At 42.0% G+C, this 27,991-nt stretch overlaps 2 protein-coding genes and 1 long non-coding RNA gene across 4 annotated transcripts; 2 read left to right on the forward strand and 1 right to left on the reverse strand.

Annotated features, from left to right (window-relative positions):
- Positions 1-333: 333 nt before the first annotated feature.
- Positions 334-17,870, reverse strand: LOC124285173 (alpha-protein kinase 1-like). Of its 2 annotated transcripts, none has more exons than XM_046721369.1 (10): positions 17,765-17,870; positions 8,273-8,469; positions 7,829-7,914; positions 7,064-7,284; positions 6,234-6,492; positions 5,421-5,510; positions 4,733-4,989; positions 3,019-3,919; positions 2,386-2,545; positions 334-1,343 (listed from the first exon to the last, which is right to left on the reverse strand). In XM_046721369.1, the coding sequence occupies exons 2-10, from the start codon at positions 8,458-8,460 to the stop codon at positions 800-802; spliced, it is 2,706 nt and encodes a 901-aa protein (XP_046577325.1). In that variant the 5' UTR covers positions 8,461-8,469; positions 17,765-17,870; the 3' UTR covers positions 334-799. The 2 variants fall into 2 exon arrangements, with proteins under 2 accessions (XP_046577325.1, XP_046577319.1); XM_046721363.1 differs by having other exon boundaries at positions 17,761-17,858.
- LOC124285224 lies at positions 6,603-14,700 on the forward strand. Its single transcript, XR_006900756.1, has 3 exons — positions 6,603-6,613; positions 12,612-12,617; positions 14,627-14,700. It is a non-coding gene; the product is annotated as an uncharacterized LOC124285224 (long non-coding RNA).
- On the forward strand, positions 17,812-27,981 carry LOC124285210. Its single transcript, XM_046721401.1, has 3 exons — positions 17,812-17,859; positions 24,595-24,689; positions 26,868-27,981. Exons 2-3 carry the CDS (start codon positions 24,669-24,671, stop codon positions 27,678-27,680), a joined length of 834 nt encoding a protein of 277 aa, XP_046577357.1. The 5' UTR covers positions 17,812-17,859; positions 24,595-24,668; the 3' UTR covers positions 27,681-27,981.
- The last annotated feature ends 10 nt before the right edge of the window (positions 27,982-27,991 follow it).

Below are 27,991 nucleotides of genomic sequence, written 5' to 3' on the forward strand. Positions count from 1 at the left end.
CCGTATACACGCAACTGATAAAACATCTTCCCCATTTTATCCCCATTCGTTCTTCAAAATCGTTGGTGTTCATACCATTTGTTGCCATATTTCATTATCGGCTGCACTTCGCTCAGGAAACTAACACGTATTCGGAAATTTTGGAAATTTGAAGTTATTTCCGTAGTCCCTTTATGTTTTTGAAGTGTATATATTTGTATATGTAGTTTTGTTGATTGTCTTATACTGACTCCGAGCCGACGTAGTTTTGTTGATTGTCTTATACTGACTCCGAGCCGACCAGTCCTTGTTGTACCCATTAATGCCGAGCGTCTGACATATTCTCGACAATGGTTGATTGTAAACGTTCTATATTATTTCCAACACTGTCAAGTAAGATTATTCATGATCTCATCAGATGAAATATTACAATAGAATACACATTCTGTAACACCAAACATCGGTCCAGTGACAAATGCGCCGCCGCCTTCTATGTTTAGAGCACACTCTCCATACATCGCTTGGCTTACTCAATGACAATGCGTATAGAGACGACAGAACACTGAGAGGAGGTTTAGGCACACTCGATAACCAAGCATCAGTCTAACGTCAAAGAGCATTGTTTTTGGAAACAAAGGTTTCACAAATTACGTCATAAGGTATTGTGATGTAATTTGTAAAGTTTGTGGTTTCTAAAGGTAGGCCGAAGCCTAAGCTGGGCCCCGTCTCGCATATCGCAAGGTTACGCGCGCAAAGGGAGCCGGGAACCATCTTAGGCCGAAGCCTACCTTCTTGTTCCTACCAAACATCAAGCAGCGGATCAAATTAATGAACCTTCACATGGTCTTGGAAGATTCAAGGCCCAGCAGATATCGTTACATTCAGGATGAACGGTCTCCCAGAACACCTCAATCCCCGTCTGCCCCATGTCGCAGCTGCTGAGTTTACCCCCACCGTTGGAGTGGAACTGGGGGTCGGTGAGGTAGACAACGCCCTTGCCGTCGGACGGCATCCAACCCTGGAGGTCCACCAGCATCAGCTTGCCCCGGGACTGGACGAAGGAGAAGTGGGTGAGAGCCGTCGCCAGTTCTCGACCTCGGGGGTTGCTGTAGGACAGGTTGTTGGTCAGTTTGGTGAAATCCCCCTCCAGGTACGGCTCCACGTTGATCCAGTCCTCCAGCTCCCCCGACGACGACATGATCTGCAGGTGCGCGACCGGGACGTACTGGACCTGGATATCTGACTTGTAGGCGTGGAGGGACGCGTTGAACAGTGTCACCAGGAACCGGGCGGTCTTCTGGCAGATGACGTCCTCAAGGTACTGACTTGGACATCGCTGCTTCCTGTAGCGCTTGCCAACATATCTGGGAGAGAGAAAATACGTGAGTGAGTTGGGTTTTATGCCGCTATTCCAGCAATATCACGACGGAGGACACCAGAAATGGGCTTCACACATTGTGCCCATGTGGGAAATCGAACCGGGCCTTCGACGTGACGAGCAAACGCTTTAACCGCTAGGCTACCTCACCGCCCGAGAATATATGTAGTGAGTTAAACTGGTTTAACAGTATTTTAGCTGTATCATGTGTCGTTTCAGCTAGAAATAAAACCTCAAATGACACAAGTATTCGTGAACACATATTACTATCAGCGGATCCTGGCGTGGCTAATGGAGCGAATCTTTACATCATATTGTGGATCATGGGAAGTCCCTACCCCGTGTGGGCAAAATATACCTTTAAAAGATTAGGACTTGATTCCTCACGATAGTACTATATGTGAAGCCCACTGTTCCTCTAGAGGGAAACAACATAGTGCTCTGACTAGAAAGTTGAGATCAGAGCAATCGGCAGTATTTCTGCAAGTCATCTGCTCTACACACCGCTTAAATAAAAAGCAATCGAAGGGTTCCGCACAGTGTTAATGCACGGAGTAGACATTCTATTTTGCGGTCGTTCGTATTCACGTGTGTCAATTAACACACCCTATGTTATACAGTCAAAGTATAAGATGACTGAAATTTTCAGTCAATTTACAAAATGCACAAAATATTCCAGTTATTCTACAAATGGACTGATCTATCCATTAAATACAATGTCATTTTCATCATCCAGTGACAGAAAATATTAGGATTAAAAAATACGGAAGTCAGGTCATATTTTTTTATACATGTATTTTCACGCTTTTAATCCTAACCCAATTATTGTCTTGAAGCCCTTTTCAACTTGGTTAATATGTCAAGTGTATGGACAATCTTTCAGTAACGTTTAGGCATTTCATACATTTTTTACGTGAATAGCCCACATGCTACAAATACATTAAAAAAAACAAATAAATGAATAAATAATAATAAATAAATGAATGAATGAATAGATAGATAAATGAGAAGAGGTGCCGTTGACTCACCTGCCCATGAGTTCGTCCTGATGTAGATATTGCACGTCAAAGGCTTCCCGACACCTGCCCTTCTTGCTCTCCGGGAGGTCCAGCACAGGCCCCAACCATACCAACGTATTCTGACACGTCCATATGCCAGTCACTGGGTTGAACTTCAACAGCCGGGCTCCTTGGGAGGAACAGGTTCAATGAATCATCGAACGCAGACATGTCCGCATATTCTATTAGTTAACTGGAGAGTATGAAACAATATATGTACAATGTACTCCGTTCATTTGTTGTACAATTACTATGTGGCAAACCCGACAGCTCGCGGGTCTCATCCAAGTGGCCACGGGTGTCCATCCCATATTTAGGGCTGTTGTTTAGCCTAGTGGTTAAAGCGTTACGCCGAAGCCCCGGGTTCGATTCCCCAACGTTGGTATAATGTTCCCATATTGCTGGAACATTGCTAAAAGCGGCGTAAAACACACTCACTCGTCCCACACTGCGCTGACACGCCGTGATTTAACTGAAATGTATACAGTTCACAACCGCGTTAAATCAAACTCTCTCTCTCTGTTTTAAAATATCTCCGGCTATAAATGATTCCCATATTTCTGATAGAACATATTGATAGATGTATTAAAGTTTTAAAATTACTTTTAACGGATCCGCTTCGTGTGTGTCTGAAGTCGCCAACAAAGGAAGGTATGGCTGACAATAACGGGGAGAATTTAGCGCCGTCCCCGATGCTGTTCTCGTCACAGCTGTTGACGCCACTGTCGCTGCCATCAGAGCCGTACCTGTCGTGTGAGTCGACATACGTGGGAATGAATGTACTCACAAGGGGAGGCAATTCAGGATCAAACTTCCGGCCACCCACTCTCATACTTCTACTGTGGTTAATCTCGGGGTACTCTCCCCTTTTACTAAAGACACAGCCGCACAAATCCTGAAATGTCTCTATGGGCACATCAGATTCTGGGATGCCATATGCCACAGGATTAATAGGTAAGCCGAGTTCCAACCTATCCGCCATTCTGTCACCCCTCTTGGCATCAGAGCAGTACTCGTCACACCCTTTACCCTGTGAGGAGCCGAAGGTAACAAGATGGCGTCTGTTGGTGGATTTCTTCTCGACGTCTTTTCGAGTGATCTCAATACAACAGCTGGCTGTGGGGTCAATGACCCCTAGGCCTAGATCAACCATGAGCGAGTTGGCTGTAGTCATGATGTCTGGGGTCAAGGTCAGCGTACAGACCATAAATCCACCGGAAACGAGCTGCTGACAATACTTGCCGTACAGAAACATGGCGGTCTCTTCAAGCTTTGAGGCGTATCGCTTGTCTTCCTCTCTGTCGGAGAATCCAAACGCGAGTTTCAAGAGGTATATTGATCGGACAAACTCAAAGAACTCCTGGCGACATTCCAAATGCCATCTTGATTTGTGGACAGCCAGACCGGTGGTCAATTCTGAGATGACATGTTCTATATTGTTGAGATGGTCAACGCTACCAGGGTGCTGGGCCGTGTACATCAACAACGACTCCGCTGCTTGGTTCTGTGAAACGAGAACAACAGCAAATCAGAAATGACCAACATATATATTAAGAGATTCGGCTAGCTGCCATTTCGATAACGATAATTCCCTTTAGGTTATTTCACCCGTGAAGATCCGGGTTAGAATTGATCTTCAGTAACCCATGCTTGTCGTAAGAGGTGACTAACGGGATCGGTTGCTGAGTCCGCTGACTAGGTTGACACATGTCATCGTATCCCAATTGCTTAGATTGATGCTCATGCTGTTGATCACTGGATTGTCTGGTCCGGAGTCGATAATTTACAGACCGCCGACATTTAGCTGGAATATTGCTGTGTGCGGCATAAAACTAAACTCACTCACTCACTCACTTTAGGTCATTTCCACAACCGCCAACTTTGAGAGGACATATATGTATTCATAATCGATTATACAATTTCGATGACAATGAATGCTCTAAAATGAATCAATCTGTAATTCTTAATGATATTCATAATTTATGGCTTTGTTTGTGATGTTAGGAAGAACGAACAATACCATTAGAAACAAACATAGGATCAGATGTTACTACCGTCCAATATACAGAGTATATTGCTAGTTTCAAGTTCAGAACTAGATGTATGTCGTTGATAAACTATTATATTATCATTCAACTATTACACATGCAATTGAAATTAGTTAAACTGACGTCAAGCGTAGTTTAACTGTTACCCAACCGTGATGATCATTGATTTTTTGTGCGATACTATTTACGTTCGTGATACGTTTTTGACTTGCCGAATCACATGTATGTTTATAGGCTTCCATACATAATCATTAACAATAAACACCTACGTGTGTTCTAGCAGCAAAGAGTGGACATCTGGCAAGATCTGAAGCCTCTTTACTCGCAACGTGAGCCTGGTAGTAGCGATCGTCGTACTGAAAGCCCAGCATATCCTTCAGGTCCTGGTAGTCCCCATTGGTTATTTTACAAAGACACTTAGATATCAGCTCCAAGGAAACAATGATCCCGTCTGTGTCCTTCACTTGTGAGGATCCAAACGCAGTAATTGACTCTACCAAAGGGGACACGGCATCCTTCCAGCAACCTATACGAATAACAACGGTTTTAGATTTCAAACTGTCGCTTCTGTCGCTTTAGGTACATCCTGGTATGTATGCGTACTGGGGTTTTAAGAGTGGGTGCCGGAATTGGATAATTAGAGTTGCCTCCCTTGTGTGTGCTGGACTATTTTGATCTTGGGTTTTATCCACGATTCACCCCAATATATTTCTAGGTTTGTCAGCGCCACAATCCCGAGGGTGGATTTCACTAAAATGGTAATTTACGATAACGTTTAATTGCTGGCCTTATATCCACATCAAAATAACACGCCGTTATATAACTGAAATGCTGTTCAAAAGGGCCTAAAATTAAAACCACTAACTAAACAACATCTGAAGCGCAAGGTTCTTTGGTTGCCCTTACACAAGCAGACATGAATGTTTGAATTAAATAAATAGAAGACAGCCTACTCACACATCTTGTGCAGTATTTGTCCCGTCATCTGCAGACACTGTGCACGGACTTTCAGCTGCTGGTCCTCTGATCGGTACTGCCATTTACTCTCTGGAACAATAACACGGATAATGCAACAAAATCAAACAGGGTTACCATTTGCATTTCAAGATAGTCATCGACTGATAATAAAAGACCGGAAGATTTGGCCTAAATACGTCACAATGCAAGGAGACGTCAGCAGTACATCACTTGCTTGATACTGGCGTTAGCATCTTCCCCGAAACGTCGCATCTAAAAGTTGTTAATCCTTAAAATTTGCTCCTCTTCATCATACCAGCTTCGACCGCCTCCGTGGTGTAGTGGTTAGAGCGTCCGCCCGGAGAGCGGAAGGTCGCGGGTTCGATCCCCGACCGTGTCATACCACAAGACGTTAAAATATGGTACTTGTTGGTCCCTGCCTGGCGCTCGGCATTAATGGGTACAACAAGGACTGGTCGGCTCGGAGTCAGTATAATATGTCTGAGTGGGGTATTCATGCTTCACTGCGGCATGGTATCTCAGTGGGCTAGCACTATAAAACCAGCTTCAGTCTGGGCTAGTACAAGCAGCCGCACATACACATACACACGCATGCACGTCGTCATATGAGCGAAATATTCTCCAGCGCGACGTTAAACCCAATTTCACCTCACCTCACCTCATACCAGCTTCTAAATGCCACTTGAAGACGCTATACGTCGTCATTACACGTACCACACAAAACAAACGATTATCTGAGTAAACACTGTATGGTACTTCTATCAAGATGAGACGGTTCATTTCTTGGATTACCTCCATGTTTGTCTTTTTCCAAGAGCCCAGTCAGCTGCCTAATGGCTCCATGAAGGTCACCTCTGTAGGTCATAACCTCTGACCTCCTCAAAATGAGCTGCGGTGGGAGCAGAAGGCGTGGACACAGCACGTCTAGCAGCTCAATAACATCCGCTAGCAGCTCTTTATCCTTGCGCTGCTCCGTCGGCTGGTCCAGGAGCAAGGTCAAGGCCGACGCCATATCGAACTTTTGACAGCGGAGGGCGTATCCTACGCATTTCTGCATTAGCATAGTAATAGGATTAATATATTGAGGACTAACAATAAATCAGAGACCATATTATATGGTCTCTTGATAAATATAAGTTGTCTAACAGACATTTTTTTTTCACTTTCTGAGAGTAAGTATCCAGCTGTTAGTACTAATGAAGCATTAACAGCGACAACTAGAATCGGTTGCAAATTGTAGCGAGGTGGGGAATCGAACTGAGAATATAACAGGACGGGTGAACACTGCCACCACTGCCACCGGAGAGTAATCGAGCTTTCAGCAGTATTTCAGATATATTATGTCGGGGGATACCAAAGATCGACACACGTCATACCCATGACGAGAGAACGCTTTAACTACTGGGCTTCCCTAACGCCTGATTATCTGATTGTGTAGCGAAGTAGCATATATTTTTAGTTGCATCAAAAAATATGGACCTATTACATTTTCACATAAATCATCATGTTTTCATCTTTATGATTTCTTTGGTATCAAGTGAGTAAACACAAATGGATAGGACATCGGTTGCAAGAACAATAATGAACTTACCAGTCGTGAATGTCGTGTCTTTAAAACTGACCTTGAGTATCTCGCCAACCTTGACACCACCGGAAGTATGTGGAATTATCTCCAAGTAGTCGTAAGCGACCTCTGGTGGCAAGTAGGCCCAGTCTCGCTTTAGGGCGTGGCCAAGGTACTGCCGCGTGGTCTGATCCAGAAGATGGAAGAATGCATCAAGGCAGATGGAGGCGTTGTCGGTGTAGGTGTCTGCCGGGACGTTGTAGATTGTGGACAGGAGATCTGAAGCAGACGAAATAGTGCATGCTGTTATTCACAGGAGGTGGCTCCTGAGACGTGGATATGATATTCTCCTAAATACAATCATACCATCGTCTCGATACGATCGATTGGAGTTCGAGGATGCTATTTTATCTGATTTCACCATGGTTTTGGGGCAACATTTGCTTCAATAGGGTGTGTTTCATTTAAAGTAAACAAGGGTTGTTTAATAAAAATCTCACAAAATAGAACACATGAAATCCAATTGTTCCCAGACATAATAGAAATTCTGATGTTGCTTTTCACCTTAGTTTCAGACTCTCCATGTGCTCTACAACATCAGCTAGATATCTAAGCCTCATTGTATCAAAGGTGGGTTTAACAGTTAATTTGGATATGTCTAATATAGTTGTGCTTGGTAATGGAGGTAGATTAGCAAACACAAATAAATGTTTGTTAAGGGCGATTATTTACAAGTTGATAGATAAAAGCATTCACATCGAACATCAGAAAATATATCAAGCTTAATCACAAAACAGTGTTTATCTAGATATGACTGTGTCACCTGCATCAGCATCGGAGATTCCTAGACATGCGCAGACAGACTCCAGATGGCTTGCCTCTTTCCTTCTTTGTGCAGGGGAGGGTTTTCTGGAAGATGAATCAGACGAAAGGTATAAGCAGTAAGTCCAAAGAAACTGGCAAGAATGAATCAATTATGAGGACATTGGCATTCGCCAAGAAAATAAGATAATACACAATGGTTCATGGAATGACTTTTAGTCCCAGAAATGAACTTACAAATCTCATATGTATCTTAAAAATAGCAATAAATATAAAATCCAAAAAGAACACAGTTCAATTAAAAAATCCCTATCTCGATTTGCTCAATCATTTAAGATTTAGTTTGACTCCTATTTCAATATATTCACTAGGGTCTGGAAGACAGACTAGACGATTCTGAGTGGACCCCATTCCACATATTTTAAGCGGAGCTATTCGGGCTTACTTTAAATCTGGTTCCATTCGGTCATAGTGCCTCATCCGTTGCAGAATGACTCCCCCTCGATCGGGAACGTCATCGCCAGTTTTCAGGAACCGGAACTTGCCTTCCCGGTCCACATCCGGTTTAGGTTTGGCGGCGTCTTTTTGCGTCGCCCGCACTACGTCTAACTGTCTGCTATGTCCAACGCCCATGTTGAAACCCTGAAGCAATAAAGGATGAACGTATTGTCGGTATGGCTTGTGGTAAATGATGCCAGGTTTTTGTACGCGACGTCCTATGGAGGTGTCCGAGATCCTCACATAGAGAATCCAAACTCCAGGGTGCCGTTACACAGAGAATTCAAATTCCACGGTGATTATCCCTGCGTTATACAAAGAGAAAGGCTAAGAATGCTTTATTGTACAATCGACTTTGCCTTATGCAGAAATTTCTTCTGGACGTGGAAAAGGTTGGTGTCTGATCGCCAAAACGCACTTTACATCGCGGAAGAATCGTAAGATAAACACAATCGAATACGATTGCGCGGTCTTCCCAAACATTGTATGGGTTGAGTGTTTTGTTTACAAACAACATCGTACAGCTGTAATACTACTGAAACAAATATAAACTCATGATATTGTCACAACTGTACAATCGACTCTGCTTTACGCAGAGATTTCTTCTAGACGTGGAAAGAGGTTTTGTGGCTTCTATTTACACAACGCCACCCTGACTCCTAGTCTGTCTTTTCAGGGGGCAGTAGGGTAGCATAATGGTTAAAGCGTTCGCTCGTCACACAAAGACCCGGGTTCGATTCCCCTAATCGGTACAATATGTGAAGTCCATTTTGGGGTCCCCCGCCCTGATATTGCTGGAATATTGCTAAAAGCGGCGTAAAACTAAACTCATTCACTCTCCGTCTCACCGCATTATCACAGTCAAATACTTAGCGTACCCAGGGAGATATATAACAGTTGTAGAGTATCCCTGGCGTACCACATGCAGTCTAGCAATGTCAACCCTATCACAGATACATGAAGGCCATGTTAGAGTCACATCGCGGCCAAATTACAGAAAAGTGTAGCAATGTAATTCATAACACAGATGCATCACTGACTGACTGACTGAGTTTGGTTTTACGCCGCTTTTAGCAATATTCCAGCAACATCACGGCGGGGGACACCTTAAATGAGCTTCACACATTGTACCCATGTGGGGATTCGAACCCGGGTCTTCGGCGTGACGAGCCAACGCTTTAATCACTAGGCTACCCCACCACCCCACAGACGCATCACAGACATATATATTTACATAATGGATACATCAATCTTGCCGTCACATTACAGGCCAAGGCATTGTCTCTTCACATAACATTCCAATTACAGACTTGATTAACCATATCACAGACATTCAAGCATATCACATATCACAATTGTTGTGATTTAGTCATACGACACATTACAGTTGTTACAGACATAACCCGATCACAATCATGTTCTAGTCTTGTAATACATGAATATGCATACTGTTTAGTCATGTCAGTCAAATCTCAGGGATTTATCTTGTAGCCAGTTGTAAGGTAAGTGGTATCAGACAAGTAGTAGTGAACGGTATCCTCCCAAAACTTCCACATCCCAAAACTTCCACACCTTATAACAACAACATTTCTGGTTGACTGCACACACTTTAGCAGACTGATTACCTCAGTCTGTAATGGTTTAATCCATTAATTAGTCATGAATACAGAGAAGAGTCTAGCGTAGAAGAACACAGCTGTGATAGGGTCGTTGCGGTGGTGACATGTACCGTCATAGTGTCACTGTCGTAACATGCAGTCTTTACCTGGTTTTTTGACAGGGACATCCTTAATTAAATCTTTTGCCTATTAAATATTCTTTAAAGATTCTGAAATATCTGACTGACAAATTTCATTAAATTTTATCTTAAAGTAAACATATAACACTGGCTATTATTGAAAATGTATTGTGTCACTACCATAATATTAATGCCAATGTCCATACCATAACATTATCAGTTTTCTTATTTAATTAAAATTGATTTATGTGTTTATGCCTGGATTTGGTAGTGCAAGTATGCTTGGTAATAGAACTTCAAGTAAGCATAATACAATTCATATTCTCATTTTGAATTTTTTGCTACATATTACTTTATAAACTGAGGGGCAAAAGAAACGTCCCCGATCATTTTTTTATCATAAAATGATACAAACACGTGCAATTCAATGTTGAAATGTTTTATATAATTGTTGAACATATTATGCAGACTGTCATTACAGAACAATTGAAACAATTTGCTGTAAGTAGAGTTTTTGTAACGTTTTTCACAGGAGGTTCAAATGTCCGGGTTTCGATCATGACAACACATGCACATCAGTACTGACAGAGTGTCTTTGAGTGTCCAACTCTTCAGTAGCGAGTGTGTCCACCTCTTGCAGCGATACATGCTGCCACACGACGTCGTGCAGAGTGCACAAGACGTCTGATCACGTGATCTGGGATGCGACGCCATTCTTCCTGTAGAGCTTGAGCCAAAGCAACAACGTGCTGTGCGTTCGTTCCGACGTCTGTAGACTCGTACCCGACCATCAGCTTTGTTCAACTGGAAGCGGCTCTCGTCACTGAAGAGTACCCGGCGCCAGTTCCGCGGCTGCCACTGCCGATCTCTACGTGCCCAAGCCAAGCGACGACGTCGATGTTCACGCGTTAACGTCACGCCCCGGAATGGTCTGTAGGCACTGATACCGAATCGGCGGAGTCGTCTGGATATGGTCCTTCTACTGACTGGATGGGTAAGGCTGGTTGTTGCTGATGACGTCACAGTCAGGAATCTGTTGCGCAAGTGAAGCACCCGTAAATGGCGGTCTTCCTGAGGGGTGGTTACGGGTGGTCTCCCTGTCCTAGGCCTGTCTGCAGTCCGACCTGTTGTTCTGAAGCGTGTCATCAGTCTGGTGATGGTTTTCTTGCTGCAACCCATGATTCTTGCAACGTGACTGTGAGAAGCACCCAGCTGCAACATCCCAATAGCTCGTTCTCTCTGTTCTGCCGTGAGTCGAGGCATGTTCTTTGTGTCCAACGTATTGAAGTGATGAATTCGAACAGTCGAGCATAATTTTTATACTGTACTTTCATACGGGTATGTTTCCACCGAAGCATGCAAAAAACGTGAATAAAAGCAATTTTCATGCTTACAAAAAACTCCACGTGGATTTCCTTTCTGTGAGACGTGGGGATGCGTTCGGGAGATGTGTTCCTAAATAAATTTCCGTCATAACGACAACAGAAGAACTGTTTTTTCAAATTTTACTTTGGGGACGTTTCTTCTTTTGCCCCTCAGTTTATTTGCAAATCCGAATTGAAAGGAATTGTTTGGCCTGTTGGCCCCTTTTAAGCAATAAATATAAAATTTCACAACTCATTAGCCATGTTATATTGTAAAACTACATGTTTTAATATACATGTACATTAAATGTACGTTAAGCTTGCATAATGTATGTGTTGTATATTCAGAATACTCTGAACGTAATCAACAACATTTCAAGGTAAAACAAGAAAACAAAATATACAATTGCCTACATGAAATATGCACGAATAAATGTCATATATATTTCAGATTTATTAACTACTAGTAACTGCTCTCTTCTCAACTAAAATCTCCACTCTGCTAACTCAGGTGATGTATCATTATCTGTTGTTTCAGTTCAGTGCACTTCCTGGGCCATCCTATTACCTGAAAAGGGGTGATGAGGAGTTGTTGTTTTAACAGTGTGTGGTAGTATTGGGATGAGGAAGTTTTGGGATGTGGAAGTTTTGGGATATAACCGTAGCAAACGTACATCCTACGCCGCGCCATCTTAGCATCGAATCGATGCATATATTTCATCTGTTCTCATTATTGCATTGGCGCATTGATACACATCGTCATGAGTGACGTCATCGGGTTTACTGCTTACTACTCGTAATTACTATGACCCTCCGCAAATAAATAGTTCCAAGGAAATGTTCCCAGAGTATTACAAAAGTCATGATGACAATGCAAACTAGGAAATATTAAAGAACATTTATCAACACTCGTCACAGGCGTAGGTAAATTCGACTGAAACAGGGGTAACTTATGGATGAAGTGCATCTAGGAACGCTGCCCTGGACTCGATCTCACACACATGTTTGATAACAGTTATCTCAGATTAGTGCCCCCCTCTGTGTAATAATCAATAGTAACACTCTAGACGTAACAGGGCGTTGAGGGATATTCCAACTCCAGCATACAAATGGTATTGTGTATTTATAATCCAGCTTATCAGTCACTTTCTGAACCTAATCCAGCACTGTCGATCATATCATAGATATGCGTGTTTGTTGTTTAACGCCGCAGTCGTCAATATTCCTTTTTTATTAAGGCGGCCTGTATGTAATCGAGTATGGACCAGGCAATACTGACTGACTGACTGAGTTTGGTTTTACACCGCTTTCAGCAATATTCCAGCAACATCACGGCGGGGGACACCAGAAATGGGCTTCACACATTGTGCACATGTGGGGATTCGAACCCGGGTCTTCGGCGTGACGAGTCAACGCTTTAACCATTAGGCTACCCCGCCGCCCCACAAGGCAATACAGTGATTGACACATGCAATTGGAATAAGATAACATATATCAGTCGGGTCTGACAACCCGACCCCGTTAGTCGCCAGTTAAAACAAGCAGTTCTAACCAGGATCTTCTCGGCACTCCTTTTACAGACATAAGTTGCCCTTATCTCTGTCCCGGCCTAGCTCAGTTACAACCTTATCAAATCATATTAGAGCTATATCCGAACTATATTCAAGCCTCATTCTACTGTAATATAGCGTGTCCTGACCATGGGGTTACAAAACCGGTGTTGATTTATCAACTATGCCCCGACTTCAGGAGACTTGAAGAGGCTTTGTATGTGTAGGGTTTTCAGTTCACGACAGCGCCTTAATGTTAACTCTACTTCAGATCTTTTAACAAGTGAGATGCGACTGACGGGATATGGTGGTCAGGCTCGCTGACTTGGTTGACACATGCCATCGGTTCCCAACTGCGTAGATCGATGCTCATGCTGTTGATGACTGGATTGTCTGGTCCAGACTCGATTATTTTCAGACCGCGCGACCCAGTCTGTCTCCTAGACCCCAATTCATTAAGAAATAAATCCTACTCGAGTCTACAGTCATTTGGCCGGTCTGGAATTAAGCAATGTTCTGATTTCCATTGGATTATGTTTAATATTTTGTAGACATTTCTAGAGTGAGTAAGTGAGTGTGTTTTTACGCCGCTTTTAGCAATATTCCAGCAACATCACGGCGGGGACACGAGAAATGGGCTTCACACATTGTACCCATGTGGGGAATCGAACCCGAGTCTTCGGCGTGAGGAGCGGACGCTTTAACCATTAGGCTACCCCACCGCCCCAGATATTTCTAGAACTAAATGAAAGTCAAAAGCGGTCCTACTACTAAGACCAAGGGCCCCGTTTCACAAATCATCATAGTTTTACGCCTCCCGTAATTCTAGGCCTTAATATTCCAGTGTGAAACTGGTCCCGTGTACACTTTATCAGACCCGACCAAGTACAATACGACCCAGTAGGCGTTCCATCTATCCTGTTTTCAACAAGATCAGGTTCATCGTGTTCATTCAAGTGCGGTTGAATCAGTCCCATTGCACAACAATGTCAGACGGATTTCACAACAGCGTCATTCTCTTTTTTTATCTGTCAAAATATAGGATATCACATGACGGATGATTCTGCCGTTTAAGCAGGCAAAACACGTGTTATGCATACACTTACTGTATATGCCATCCATGTGCCGAACATGCGGAGGCGTTAAAATCCCAAACAATTCATATTTCATTAAAAACTTCTGAGGTAATCAACGTTTTTGTCTTTTTTTCGAAACAAGTACGTGATGTCTTCCCTTATGTGTCCCCCTAAGATGTAACACGGTTATAATAATCGCCAAATCCGTTTACAGGATCTGATTGATGTAAACACCAGGTGTCGGCCGTGAAGCACGTAACAACGCTATGGAGGATGTGTCCAGGTAGGCCACTCGGCTGGACGTCGGGAAGGTCAATCAAACAACGTCGGGAAGCATATCGGACCACATGCAATCTCGGTAACATAACACTAGATTTCCCTGTCACATGGTTAAGAATTTTATTCTATTGTATCGTCAAAGATATCGATGTCATCGTAACGGCATGGGGTCGACTATGACTTAGTCAAATCCATCATCATCATCATCATCATCATCATTTTAATCACTTCCACCATCACCATGATAACATATTTTTACCAACATAACATCGTAATTTCATTTTGTCTGAACAGACATTGTCTTGAATAGAAGGCACTATTCGATTTGATTCAGTTTGACAGCTGTTTAATTACATCATCTTTACACAAAGTACATCGAACAAGGTTCAGCAGATCAGAGCACATGGTTCAGATGAATGGCACGGGTCACAACAATAAGTAGGACTAGGAATCGACATAAAACGGAAAAAGAACATTAAAACGAAATGGGATTTTAAATTATCCACGAAACTCGGGAACAATTCCTGACACTTTAGGACAGACATACTTATCATTATCGACGGAAAGGTGTCCAACCATTTCTTGGTCAGAAGCTATCAATATATTGAGTGCCGATAATGAAAGCGGTACAATATATACAATACATACAAGTAATGAAATATGTTTAACAATATATGTATTTCGAAGGTAATAGCATTATCAAGTGGTACATGGAAAGGTTTTTTGACATATACTCACGTACATAAGAAAGTACACACCTGGTGTTTTGAGACTATTCCCAATAGAACCATAAATATTTTGCTAGCAATGTTGTAATTGGGTACCATATCTGTGGTGTTTTGGAAACACTTGCACAATGTTTGTGACAAGGCAGAATCAAAACACAATGTTGTTTTCAAGAAAATATTTTACCAAAGAATCAGGTGTGTACTTTCTTTTGAACGTCTGTTTAGTTCATATGACGTCCCCATTAGATGTCAGTGAGCCATTAAAACTGGTTTCTGGGGCAAGCATCTCTACAGTTGGTGAGTCAATAATGTTTTGTTGGTTTGTTGTTTAACGCCGCACTGAGCAATATTCGAGCTACATGGCGGCGGTCTGTAAATAATCAAGTCTGGATCAGACAACCCAGTGATCAACAACATGAGCATCGATCAAGGCAATTGGGATACGATGGCATGTGTCAACCAAGTCAGCGACCCTGACCACCATATCCCGTTAGTAGCCCCTTACGACAAGCATGGGTTACTGAAGACCAATTCTAACGCGGACCTTCTCGGGTTGAGACCAAAGAAATGCAGGTGCTAGACGTGTCATAACCCACGAGCAGAGACAAATCAAGCATCATAATAGAGAATAGAATACGATATTCTATCCTACGATCATAGGATTCGGGCACGCCTAAGATAATCAAATCTGTATCAGAGAGAGCATGAGAACTTGATGACTCAAATTCCGGAATTAATAGAGTGATTTCTCCGACCTAATCTATATTATGGTTGATATATAATTTCTCTCTCATTTAACGTAATAAAATATAGCTGCATCAGCTGTCAGCTACAACAGCAACAGTACGTCGTCACCTACAATAGCAATATTGTATGTACTATTGTGGTCGTTGACCTAATACAACACGCTGTCTATCTCTCATAATGGTTGGGGCGGTGGGGTAGCCTAATGGTTAAAGCGTCCGCTCCTCACGCCGAAGACCAAGGTTCGATTCCCCACATGGGTACAATATGTGAAGCCCATTCCGGTGTCCCCCCGCCCTGATATTGCTGGAAAATTGCTAAAAGCGGCGTAAAACTTGACTCAATCACTCACTTACTCATAATGGTTTAATCACGGCGAATTCCTGAACTGTCCACAAAGCAGTAACAAGGCTCTCAAATTACCACTATGTGTTCAGCTCGTTATGTGGGACAGGGTACCCGATTTTGAATGAACCCGGACAAGCAGTTCATTAAAGGTACTCACACTAGGCTTACTAATGGTTTATGGTACGTGACACCTCCACTTCCTGGAGCATACAATGTGTCATTTGTGATAAGATCTTTGTGGTCGAATTAAAGGTGATTTATGTTAAATTGCCATGCACTCTTATTAGTCTAGGCATTGGACAGTGTCGTGTGTGGAATTGAGACATTGACTCAGTTGACTCCTAATTTGAGTTGAGATCAACCGTTAAATATGAGTAATAGATAAAGACAAACATGTTAGGCCTGTTAGCGTTCCCGGATGAACGATCTCTTCTAACGTGCTCCTAGCACATCAGACTTTACACGAACGTGATGTTAGCGAGAACAGACCCGTGAAGATCCGGGTTAGAATTGATCCTCAGTAACCCATGCTTGTCGTGAGAGGCGACTAACGGGATCGGGTGGTCAGGCTGGCTGATTTGGTTGATACATGTCATCGTATCCCAATTGCGTAGATCGATGCTCATGTTGTTGATCACAGGATTGTCTGGTCCAGACTCGATTATTTACAGCCCGCCGCCATATAGCTAGAATATTGCTGAGTGCAGCGTAAACCTAAACTCACCCACTCACTAATGAGAAATAGATGGGGAGGGCTGGAGGGGGAGAGAGCGAGATGGGTGGAGGTAGTTGGGATGTGGGGAGAGAGACATTAATTATAACAAATTTGATACATTATCCTTATTCGGGTCCTTCTACTGAGATACACAGTTAGTTTGGGATACAGATATAAACTTCGCCAGTTACGATAAAATCGAGACAATTACAGAGTCGCTATTATCATCATCATCGTCGTCGTGGTCGTCATCATCATCATCATCACCATCATCATTGGAAGTAGTAGTAGCGTTTTCTTACTATACAAGGTATTAGTCTTCTTAATTACGACCTTAATGATAATTACAACCCTAGCCTATAATTATTGCAACATTAAACCATACGATATACATACATCTTGAGGTCATGACGGAATTGCCATGTCATATATCACGAAAGCTGTCACGAAACAATGTTACAATAATCTAATTGTATTTAATAGAAAGATAAACAAGTTTTAGTGCATACAACATTGCCTATTGTATGGTGATCTGAAGATGGTGAGGTCAGTGTTCACAAACACTGCATATCATTAATATATAATTAATGCATATAATTCTTGAAACAGTAACCAAATAGTGATTCACATACTGCTTCATTGGAGATTCACATACTGATTCATATAATGATTCAAAATTATTCATATAGTGATTCACATACTGATTCATATAGTGATTCATACAATGATTCATATTCTAATTCATATGATTATTCATGTAGTGATTCACATACTAATTTATATAGTGATTTACACCTTAATTCATATAGTGATTCACATAGTGATTAACATAGTGACTCAGTCACTATATCTCAAGTTGTTATGTAAGAACAATAATGTATAAGGTCACCTACCTACCTATATCAACAGCGTAAATTTCTCCCCATCCAGAGCGTAGCGCGTCAATCCAGGTAAGGTTGAACCTTTGAAGAGAGCGCGAATCAAATCAACAGGTAAGTACGTTTGCTACGGCTCCACGCGGAAGAGTTGAGAATCCGCTCAGCAATAATCTCGAGTCCAGTCTAAACTGGAGTGTTTTTATGTACACAGGTGCTTTCAGTGATGGGGTTACGCTATTTATGTTTGGGGATAAATCAGTTTTGATCTTACTTGGAATGCTAATACATGTCACGAGATGTTCCACTTGTTCTGTTGTGAACAGTGTGAGACTCGTTTATTTGTGCTGTGGTAATTCATTGGTTAAAATAGCAGTGTTGGAGCTTTAGGTTAGTTTAGATGGTAACATTACTGATGACTGTAGGGGCTGCTGTGATAGTAACAACACCAGTAATGACAGTTCGGTAGTAGTCATAGTAACACCGTTAGTAGTTTGACTAGCTGGATTAGAAACGGAATTAGAAGTCAGGTAAGCCGTGGTAGTAAGATCATTACTAGGTTGGCTTGCTGATAAAAAACGACATTAGCAGTTCAGTATACCGTGACAGTGAGTGAGTTTTGTTTTACGCCGCACTCAGCAATATTCAGCTATGTGGCGGCGGTCTGTAAATAATCGAGTCTGGACCAGACAATCCAGTGATCAACAGCATGAGCATCGCAGTTAGGATACAATAACATGTGTCAACCTAGCCAGCGAGCCTGACCACTCGATACGCAATTTGGGTACTAGTGAATATACGATCAGAACACGTGCAACTGATACGTAATGGCATCATATATTATAAATCTCAATGAAAACTGAACGCGCAAGACTGGTACGTTGTTCTGCGGTTCAAATTGTTTCTCAGCTGGATAGACTTAGTGAGGAAATTCATGTTGAAATAAATAAATCAATAACGTCCCGGTACACCAACAAACACATTTACAATATTTATTTATTTTTCTATTCATCATTTCACTGACAGATACTAGATATGGTCTCATCCGGGTTCAGTGACCTTTGAATTCCTTACCCGTAAGTTCTATGAAGAATATCATTAGCCGCGCCCCGAATGCAAATATCTGCAACCGCAGGGGCGGATAGATATGCTCGTCCGGGGCCGACAAAAGAAAGCGGTTGATATCGCGTGTTTACGTTTATACCAGGAAGTTAGCCTGGTCAGACAGTTTAACAATGTTTCTTACATCAGAGATGCGAGTCTGGTCACGAGGGAGATGAAGGTATGAAGTATATTTGTCCTTAATTGTACATTATCGAGTGTTGTTTGATGTATGTATGGTGGTTGTGTAGACAGGTATGTTAATCCAGGCAGTTATTCGGCGGATTAAGAAACTCACTATTGGTAGTCATTGTTTTAATGGCTTTTTAATTAATAAATATGCAGTTGTCTTTGATTAGTTTTTAACTATTATGTAGTATTTCATGTAATAAACCAATCAGTTCAGTATTCCGTGTCGGAGTGTGAATTGTTGATTCTTTGATTTACTCGAGATAGTGAATTGTGGGTTTTGAGTATACTCGAGGTAGTGAATTGTGGGTTTTGAGTATACTCGAGGTAGTGAATTGTGGGTTTTGAGTATACTCGAGATAGTGAATTGTGGGGTTTGAGTATACTCGAGATAGTGAATTGTGGGTTTTGAGTGAATTGTACTTTGAGTATACTCGAGATAGATTTTGAGTATAATAGTGGTATTGTGGGGTTTGAGTATACTCGAGCTAGTGAATTGTTGATTTTTGAGTATACTCGAGATAGTGAATTGTGGGTTTTGAGTATACTCGAGATAGGGAATTGTGGGGTTTGAGTATACTCGAGGTAGTGAATGGTTGATTGTTCGGTATACTTGTAGTAGTTGGGTATTCTGATTGTTGGGTATACTCGAGCTTGTTCATGGTTGATTGTTGGGAATACTCGAGATAGTGAAATTGTGGAGATAGTTTGAGTATACTCGAGATAGTGAATTGTGGGTTTGAGTATACTCGAGAGATAGTGAATTGTGGGTTTTGAGTATACTCGAGATAGTGAATTGTGGGTTTTGAGTATACTCGAGATAGGGAATTGTGGGTTTGAGTATACTCGAGGTAGTGAATGATTGATTGTTCGGTATACTTGTAGTAGTTTGGTATTCTGATTGTTGGGTATACTCGAGCTTGTTCATGGTTGATTGTTGGGAATACTCGAGATAGTGAATTGTTGATAAAGTCCGTTGCTCAACAAATATACTGACTGAGTGACTGAGTGCGGGTTATACGCCGCGAGGTAGTGAATGGTTATTGCGGTATTCCAGTAGTTGGGTATTCTGATTGTTGGGAATACTCGAGATAGTGAATGATTGATACAGTCAATATGCTCATTCAAATGAATAGTTGATGGTTGAGAGTATACTTAACGGGTGAATGGTTGATAGTTGAGTAGACTTCTCAGTGACAAAGATAGTTGCATTTGAGAAAGTTGGCCCAACGTTGGCAATGGTTTTGCCAACATTGCCAACGTTGGGCCAACGTCCAAATGCTATCTGGGGAACTGTTGATATAGTCAGTATACTCCACGGGTAAATGGTTGATGATTGAATAGACCCGAGGTAATGAGTGGTTGATGGAGTCAGTATATCTTAGTCGAAAGGAAGAATGATTGATGGTTCAGTGTAGTCCACTGCAGCGAATAGGTCAAGGTTCGACATATCCGGAGTTACTTTCTGAGTATGAACAGTTGACTGTTTGATATAGTCGAGTGAGTGAGTATGGTTTTACGCCGCTTTTAGCAAAATTCCAGCAATATCACGGCGGGGGACACCAGAAATGAGCTTCACACATTGTACCCATGTGGGGATTGATATAGTCGAAATAGTGGTAGTGAATGGTTGAATTTTTGGGTTGGCTGTACGCAATGGTTGAATTACTGATGATTCAGTATACTCTCTGTCTGAATTGTGTGGTTCAGTATACTTGAGGGCGAAAGGTTGATGATTCAAAATACTCCAGGACGTGAATGGTTGGTTATACTCAATGGTTCAATGGTTGACAGTTGAATGGATGATGGCGCAGTATACGGGGTGAATGGTTCAGTATACTACAGAGGGTGTATACGTGATCATTCAGTATACGCGAGAGGTGATTGATTGAGTTATCTATTCATTTGTATTTCTGTCTCAGTCGTAGGTACATATGTGTACCTATAATTGGTGGTTCAGTAAGCTCAAGTGGTTAATGCATGGTTCATTGGATCTGTAAACAAACCACACTTGTTCCCGAATTTTTTGGGAATATGGTGCTCAATTACAATGTTTATTGGAAGTTTTGTTATGTACATTGTCAGATCCTTTGGGGACTTAACACACAATGCCATTTAGAAAGTGTTCAAATGAATCATTAGATAAACAAATGTTTAGGCGGAGGAATTAGGACTGGATCATCTTTTTTTCTACCCTCATAGACATACCTATGTCTCGAATACATCGATAAGTCGAATTTATTACTTGGTCCCCAGAGATTCGACTCATCGGGATTTGACTGTATGTTATTACTGAAAGGCAAAAGAAACGTCGTAATATTGGAAATGACATTTAAGTATCAATGGAACATTTGAACCTATTTTTTTTAAATAATACGCCACTGAAATGCAGTACCGACTTTCATCAGAGAAGATAACCCCTCTCCATTGTCCCCCCCACGACAGTTTTGCCGCTGTTGTGTCCACTTGGATACGTTCCCGGCGGTGACGTTGGGTGAATATGGGTCTCCTGGCAGGACATCGACAAAACAGGTTCCTGGCTTGGAGACGTCGCCGAATGGTAGGTCACTGACTGGTCGCTGGTGAGTTCCTATGGTCACCCAAGCTGTTTCTCTGGCCCTTGCGAATAGGTCTTGCACGTGTTGATGGACGATATGACGGTCCTGGCGACGTGTTGTTACACGGGGTTGACCACTACGTGGACGGTCATCAGTGCTGCTGGTGGCGTTGTATCGCACTCTAAAGCCTTGTTTACATGCACCACTTTTACCCCCATGGGTATTTTGCCCCTGGGGGTAAATTTACCCGCAGGGGGCAAATGGCAAAATTGTGCCTGCGTTTACATGGTGGGAGGTATTGATATTTCTTGTCACTTCTCTATAACCATGGATGAATATACTAGACGTTTGTCCAAATCTAGAAAACGGAAGAGATTCGTCCAAACTTTGTGCGTGGGTTCATCACTAGAGAACCCCTTGTTTTGGAAAAGGAAAGGAGTAGATATTGGTGGGAAGTAACTGTAACACGTTTTGATGAAACTCAGTGTAAAGAAAACGTCAGAATGTCAAGGGACTTGTTCCAGCGCCTCTGTGAAAAGTTCCATCTTCACATTCAAAAAGATTCGAGTAGCAGTGGCAATATACTACTTGGCCACAACAGTAGAATATCGCATTGTTGGTCATCTGTTTGGGATTCACAGGTCAACAGTTTCTTGTGTAGTACATGAAGTGTGTTATGCCACTTGTACACACGTGTTTCCAGATGTTGTGAAGGTCCTATAGGCGAGGAAAGCTTCAAAGCTTACAACAGGCTGGAAGGAAAGAGTGGGTACATGCCTGTCGTCATCATTGCACATTCGGCCTGTCACATGTCTCACTAGCTCTTAACACTTTACGGCAACGGAGAACCCAATCAGATGAGAAGTCATACTTCAACTTCCGCTTCAGCAGTGCCCGGATGGTCATTGAAATACATTTGGACGCTTCAAAGGAAGATGTAGGCGCATAACATGTGTGAATCAGACCACATGTTCAACCCTGACTGGCTGGATGAGGTTTAGATACGTGATGGCGACCAAGGACCACACGGTCAAGTTGATATCACTGGACAAGAATGTTGGACATTGGATGGATGATGGATTGGCATATGGTGTTCATGATGAACTGTAGCATACGCAATTGGTGTTCTCTGTCAGAAGCTTTCTGTCTTTCTCTTTTATCCAGTTTCCTAAGTGCAAGCTCTCTATTTTCTTTCTCTCGTCATTTTTCTCATTTCCAGCTCAATTTGTTTCTTTTCCAACTCAATCTGCCTTGTTTCAATATCTTCATTAGGTTTAGCAAACTAGTCCATGACAGTTTTCAAAGTTGTTTGCAGTTTGGGTTTTCTTTGTTTTCCTTTTTGTTTGTTTTCATATGACCATTTTGTTGGCCATTTTTAACACATTCATAATCTCCTGGCTCAGCAAGTTCGACATCATCAGCAATGTTGTCGGTAACATGATCATCAGTAACTTCAAGATCAGATATGTCTGTATCTGATGCAACTGACTGCTGGAGACTTTGAATGCCCTTTCCAGGTGATGTCGCAAAATTTCATTTAGCTGTTCATAAAATGTGCAGAGTTTTCGGGGCTGTCCACTCCTCTTAACTGAATCCCTACACTGTCCATATGATTTTTAAGTGTTTTCGTTCGTTCTGTGCATTGTATGGCCGTTTTCTCAAAGCCCAGTTCATGCATTACTTTGTTCACCTTTGAATAAACAGCTGTATCAGCTTTTGAGGGGCTGTCCAGAAGGGACTGGATGGGCATGTCTCCGCAGATACTAAGCAGACCCTTTGTCTCATCATCTGTCCAGGCTTAACCACGTCGTAAACGCTTGTTTATCGGAGGCATGTTGTTTCCAGTGTAGAGCTACAGATTAATGACAGGGTGGGTAGTGCATACCAACAACATACTTACCAACAAAATGCATGTCTAGATTTCCTGGAAAACCATTCCATTATAAGCAGGGATGGATGGTTCTATAAATGTACCCCTGGTTGTATTTAGCTTGATAGACCGTTTACATGACACTTTTACCCCAGGGAATACCCCCGGGGGTAACTGAATTTGCTCCACCTCTTGACCAGGGGCAGAATACCCCCATGTGGGTATAATTTACCCCCCTGTTAGACCCGTTTATACGACACAATTTGCCTCTCAGGGGTATTTTAACCCCATGTGGTATTTTACCCCCGGGGGCAAAGGGGTGCATGTAAACAAGGCTTTAGACGTTCTATCGTTCGTACGCTGCAACTGAAGTCATTAGCAATGACTCGAGCATGTTGACCAGCGTGCGGACGTCCAATAGCTTGTTGTGGTTGATCTTTCGTTAACCTAGTCATAGCTGCTGTGTTCAGAAAACAAGTGAACGATTGCCATTCAAGCCGGCAATTTATGCCAGAATGCATTTATGATGCACGTGCATCTCGATTTCAATGTTGTGTTTGTGGGAACTTTTCCCTCTCCAAAAAAACAAAAACATTTCTAACTTCAATCTCAAACAATACTTTATTGGGCAATGCATGTTTCCTCAAACTTGACTTCTGGTGTATATTTAAAAAATAGGTTCAAATACTCCTTTGATACTCAAATGTCATTTCTAATATTACGACGTTTCTTTTGCCTTTCAGTAGATTCTAGTACTTTGTGGGTTTTTGAATTCCACCGCTGATTTTGTATGTGTGCTGGCGATTAGGTACCTCACTCCGAGAGAGTGGGTTCGAATCCCGGATGGGACTCAACCCAACAAAAGTACCAGAATATGTACTTTACTAAGAAAGTCCAATCCCAAATATAACATAGGTTGGATCTGTATATTGGTGGAGTGAATGGCTGATGGTAATGTCTGAATGATATCTGGTTCAACAACATCCACATAGCATTTGTTGTGTTCATACGCCACGTGAACCACATAGCATTTGTTGTGTTCATACGCCACGTGAAAACTGCTTAATAATATAAACACACTTATGCTCACAGTTATCAGTGTTGGTAAGTAATACATACATCCTGCTCTTCCAGAAATCCGGGTTGGGTGGTTTTTCCGGGAACGGAGATATACAGTTAGTGACCCTGACCTTCGCACTTCCGGGATTATGGCCTCCAACACAAAAGGCGTAAGTAACAATGCTATGTTGAAGGCATGCAACAATTCTCGTCTTTGTTAAAACAGGAGGTAAACATAGTCACGTGGCCGGTCTTAAACAGCACTGTGGCGGATCCAGAAGTTGTTTTCGAATAGTTTTTTTTTTACAGATACCCACTTTTGAAATACTTATATAAACCATCCAACTGACCCAAATAGACGAACTACCTTCCTGGTATAATTGTCTGTTTGTTAAAGGGCGTTTATGTCAGAATCAGTTTGTGTTTAGGTCATTCGGTGCATGCAGCATATTACCGGACAGGGTTTAAATTAAAAGGTTAATGCTGCGCTATTTCGGAGTCTTTAAAATACCAAAACGAAATCAACAGAATCCTTGTAAGTTGCTTTTGCCAACCAAATTTGCTTAATTGGAGTATTTATTGAGATCTTGATCAATAAATACCTCAACAAAGACATCAAAATAACAAAATATCTGGTTTGGTTTGGTACTTCACAAGCCAACAAAATATTAAACCATGTAATTTTCTCTGCAAATAGACATATTTATTTAGGTAATATCAAAAAAAACAATTCCCAATTTAATTAACTATCTGAAAACTTTAGATTTCATCCCATATCTCAATCATTGACTATGTTCAACCACCCTGTAGAAGCTGGTATGTGTCAATGTAATTTACTGGTATGTTGCTTCTGTTACCGAGGCGGCAGTGTAGCCCAGTGGTTGAGTGGTTGACCCGGGTTCTATTCCCCATATGGGTACTTTGTGTGGACCTGTCTCTGATGTCTATGATATTGCTGGAGTGTTCCTAAAAGCGAGGTTACGCTAACTCACTCATTTCTGTTACAATAATATGTTTGCATCTATGTAACTATGGGAATGAATAAACACACACACACACACACACAAAAACACACACACAAACAACACACACACACACACACACACACACATTGCTTAATTAACGAAATATGCAAACAATTTAAAAAACGACGTGAAAGATGTATTCTATGAACACTCGGTGTTATCTCTGATTTGTAGTGATTCATTTATACAGTTTTCATACATCTCTACGGCTAATAATCGACAATCGAATATTCTCTGGAGATGACGTGTTAAACGTCTGTGATTTCCTCCCGTTTGGTGAGCAAAGGACATGTTCAAGGTCAGAATGGCTACTACCAACGAATTTGCGAATACATCATGGGGACATTTCGCTGAAATATTATAAAATAAAAAAGTAAAATCACAGGTCTAAGAAAAAGATAATGTCACTCATTATGAAAAGCAAGGGACAAGGTGTGAAAAGTGCGTTTTGTATTTATAAATGTTATAAAAATATCCAATTAGAACAAGTTCATAGGTTTGAGTGAGTGAGAGTTTAGTTTTACGCCGCACTCAGCAATATTCCAGCTATTTGGCGGCTGTCTGTTAATAATCGAGTCTGGACCAGACAATCCACTGATCAACAGCATGAGCATCGATCTACGCATCTGGGATACGATGACATGTGTCAAATAAGTCAGCGAGCCTGACCACCCGATCCCGTTAGTCGCCTATTACGATAATCATGGGTTACTAAAGATCTTTTCTTAAAGAGCAATTCTAACCCTGATCTTGACGGGTCTCATAGATTTGAGAATTTGACCTTCACATGCATAGGTAAGACTAGAATTTGTCGTAAAGATTTCTTAACATCAGCACTAGAACAAACTTTTAGCGAAAGCTCATTTTCTTTGGAAAAGACGATCATGGCAATACAGTCTTAGGGTAATGTGTATCTTGGGTCAAAGACTTGCTTACAGTTCCCTTTTTTCAAACTGTTGTAACCATTTAATGTCCTTTGTCATGTCAAAAGTGTAAACCCTGAAAGCGAAAGAATGAAAAAGGACAATGGACGCCGTTCTATATATTAAACAGGTCTGACGTAAACAGAGAGAACGTACCCAGTTTGGGGGATTACTTCATAACAAACAACGTAAATAATTTAAAAAGTGTGTCGATTGTGACTTACACGTCTGTTGTTTGCATGTTGCCAAAACGCTCCACTACATTTCTTGTGTACGTCAGTCTATACAATACTGTCTTTACCCTGTATAATACGTTGTTATTTCCCTTTGTACTGGGCAAACAATGGTCTTTAGATTTGACAGTTACCTTGCCCTATCGAGATATGTTTTCCATCCATAGAGTACCACGATGAAAGACACGTCTGCAGCCACAGTGGAAGCACCCAGTCGTCTGCTGATGTTCTACCAACCAACCCTCAGTAACAGTATCTCAGCGTACTTCCCTTGTCACGTGATCAGAAAACATGTTGGAGAGAAGGTGACCGTAGGTCGAAGTTCATGTGCAGACGTTCGGTTGAACGACGAGCGTATGTCAAGGACGTACGCGGAGATCTGGAACGATGGGAGGGACCCATTTGTCTTCAAAATCCGTAACATCAGCGAGAGGAAGATGTTGCTGGTCGACAGCAAAGTACTGAATAAGGATGAGCAGGCTTCCATCAAAGATAACTGTACCCTTAAACTTGATTTTGTAGAACTTCTCCTGAAGGTGTGCCCGGGAGACGCCATTGCGGAGACCTACGAAGTCAGCGTTATCAAGAACGCTGTGGTCGGCAGGGGGCCTCTATGTGGCTTTGGGTCTTCTTATGGAGACACCGTCCCATCATCCTCACTCCTACGTTGTCTCATGTCCCCCACAGACTCCGAGGGGCACCGTGCGACTGGGAAAGATCCTGCAAACTCTCTCCAACCCCTTTCCCACGAGCCTCTAAGCAAAGGTTCAAAAAATGACCTTGACTCTGGTTACGTCTTCGACACAAGTGGAAAGTATCGCCCAAACATTCCAGCCAATCACCATCCAGCATCCATCCCGCGGTGCCACGACTGCCTGAGAGCAGTTCCTGGTAAGAGAGGGTTATCTCCTTGCGAAAATAGTGACGTCATCAACGATGGTACAACAGACGAAAATATCGCGCTTGATAATGTGTTGTGAGATGCTATTGATGTAAGGGCGTTTATATCTTAATGTAAAGTCTTTTAGCACTTCTATCCCATAATTTCGGACTGTGTCAAGTGTCCTGGAGAAAACAACATGGATGAGGTCTAATGTCAGTAGGGCTGTTTCCGCCCTGCTGGTATTAATACCGTATCCAGGTCATTCAATACTGCACTTCAGCTGGTGACCACAGCTGGTGACTACAGCTGGTGACCACAGCTGGTGACTACAGGGACCACCTATGAGTCTCAATTATTTAATAATATCAGTAAATTGTTACTCGTGTGTGCAAAGGATAATATATATAG

The sequence above is a fragment of the Haliotis rubra genome, unplaced genomic scaffold, assembly GCF_003918875.1.
Source record: "Haliotis rubra isolate DU_JTF1 unplaced genomic scaffold, ASM391887v1 Scf11, whole genome shotgun sequence".
NCBI classification, from domain to species: Eukaryota; Metazoa; Mollusca; class Gastropoda; order Lepetellida; family Haliotidae; genus Haliotis; species Haliotis rubra.

Coding starts and splice junctions, on each gene's coding strand:
- LOC124285173 (XM_046721369.1), bottom strand. CDS start 8,460: ATGGGCGTTGGACATAGCAGACAGTTAGACGTAGTGCGGGCGACGCAA. Junction 7,285..7,828: donor AATCTCCGATGCTGATGCAG/GTGACACAGTCA, acceptor CGTCTGCTTCAG/ATCTCCTGTCCACAATCTAC. Junction 4,990..5,420: donor ACAAATACTGCACAAGATGT/GTGAGTAGGCTG, acceptor TTATTCGTATAG/GTTGCTGGAAGGATGCCGTG.
- LOC124285210 (XM_046721401.1), top strand. CDS start 24,669: ATGGCCTCCAACACAAAAGGC. Junction 24,690..26,867: donor TGGCCTCCAACACAAAAGGC/GTAAGTAACAAT, acceptor TTCCATCCATAG/AGTACCACGATGAAAGACAC.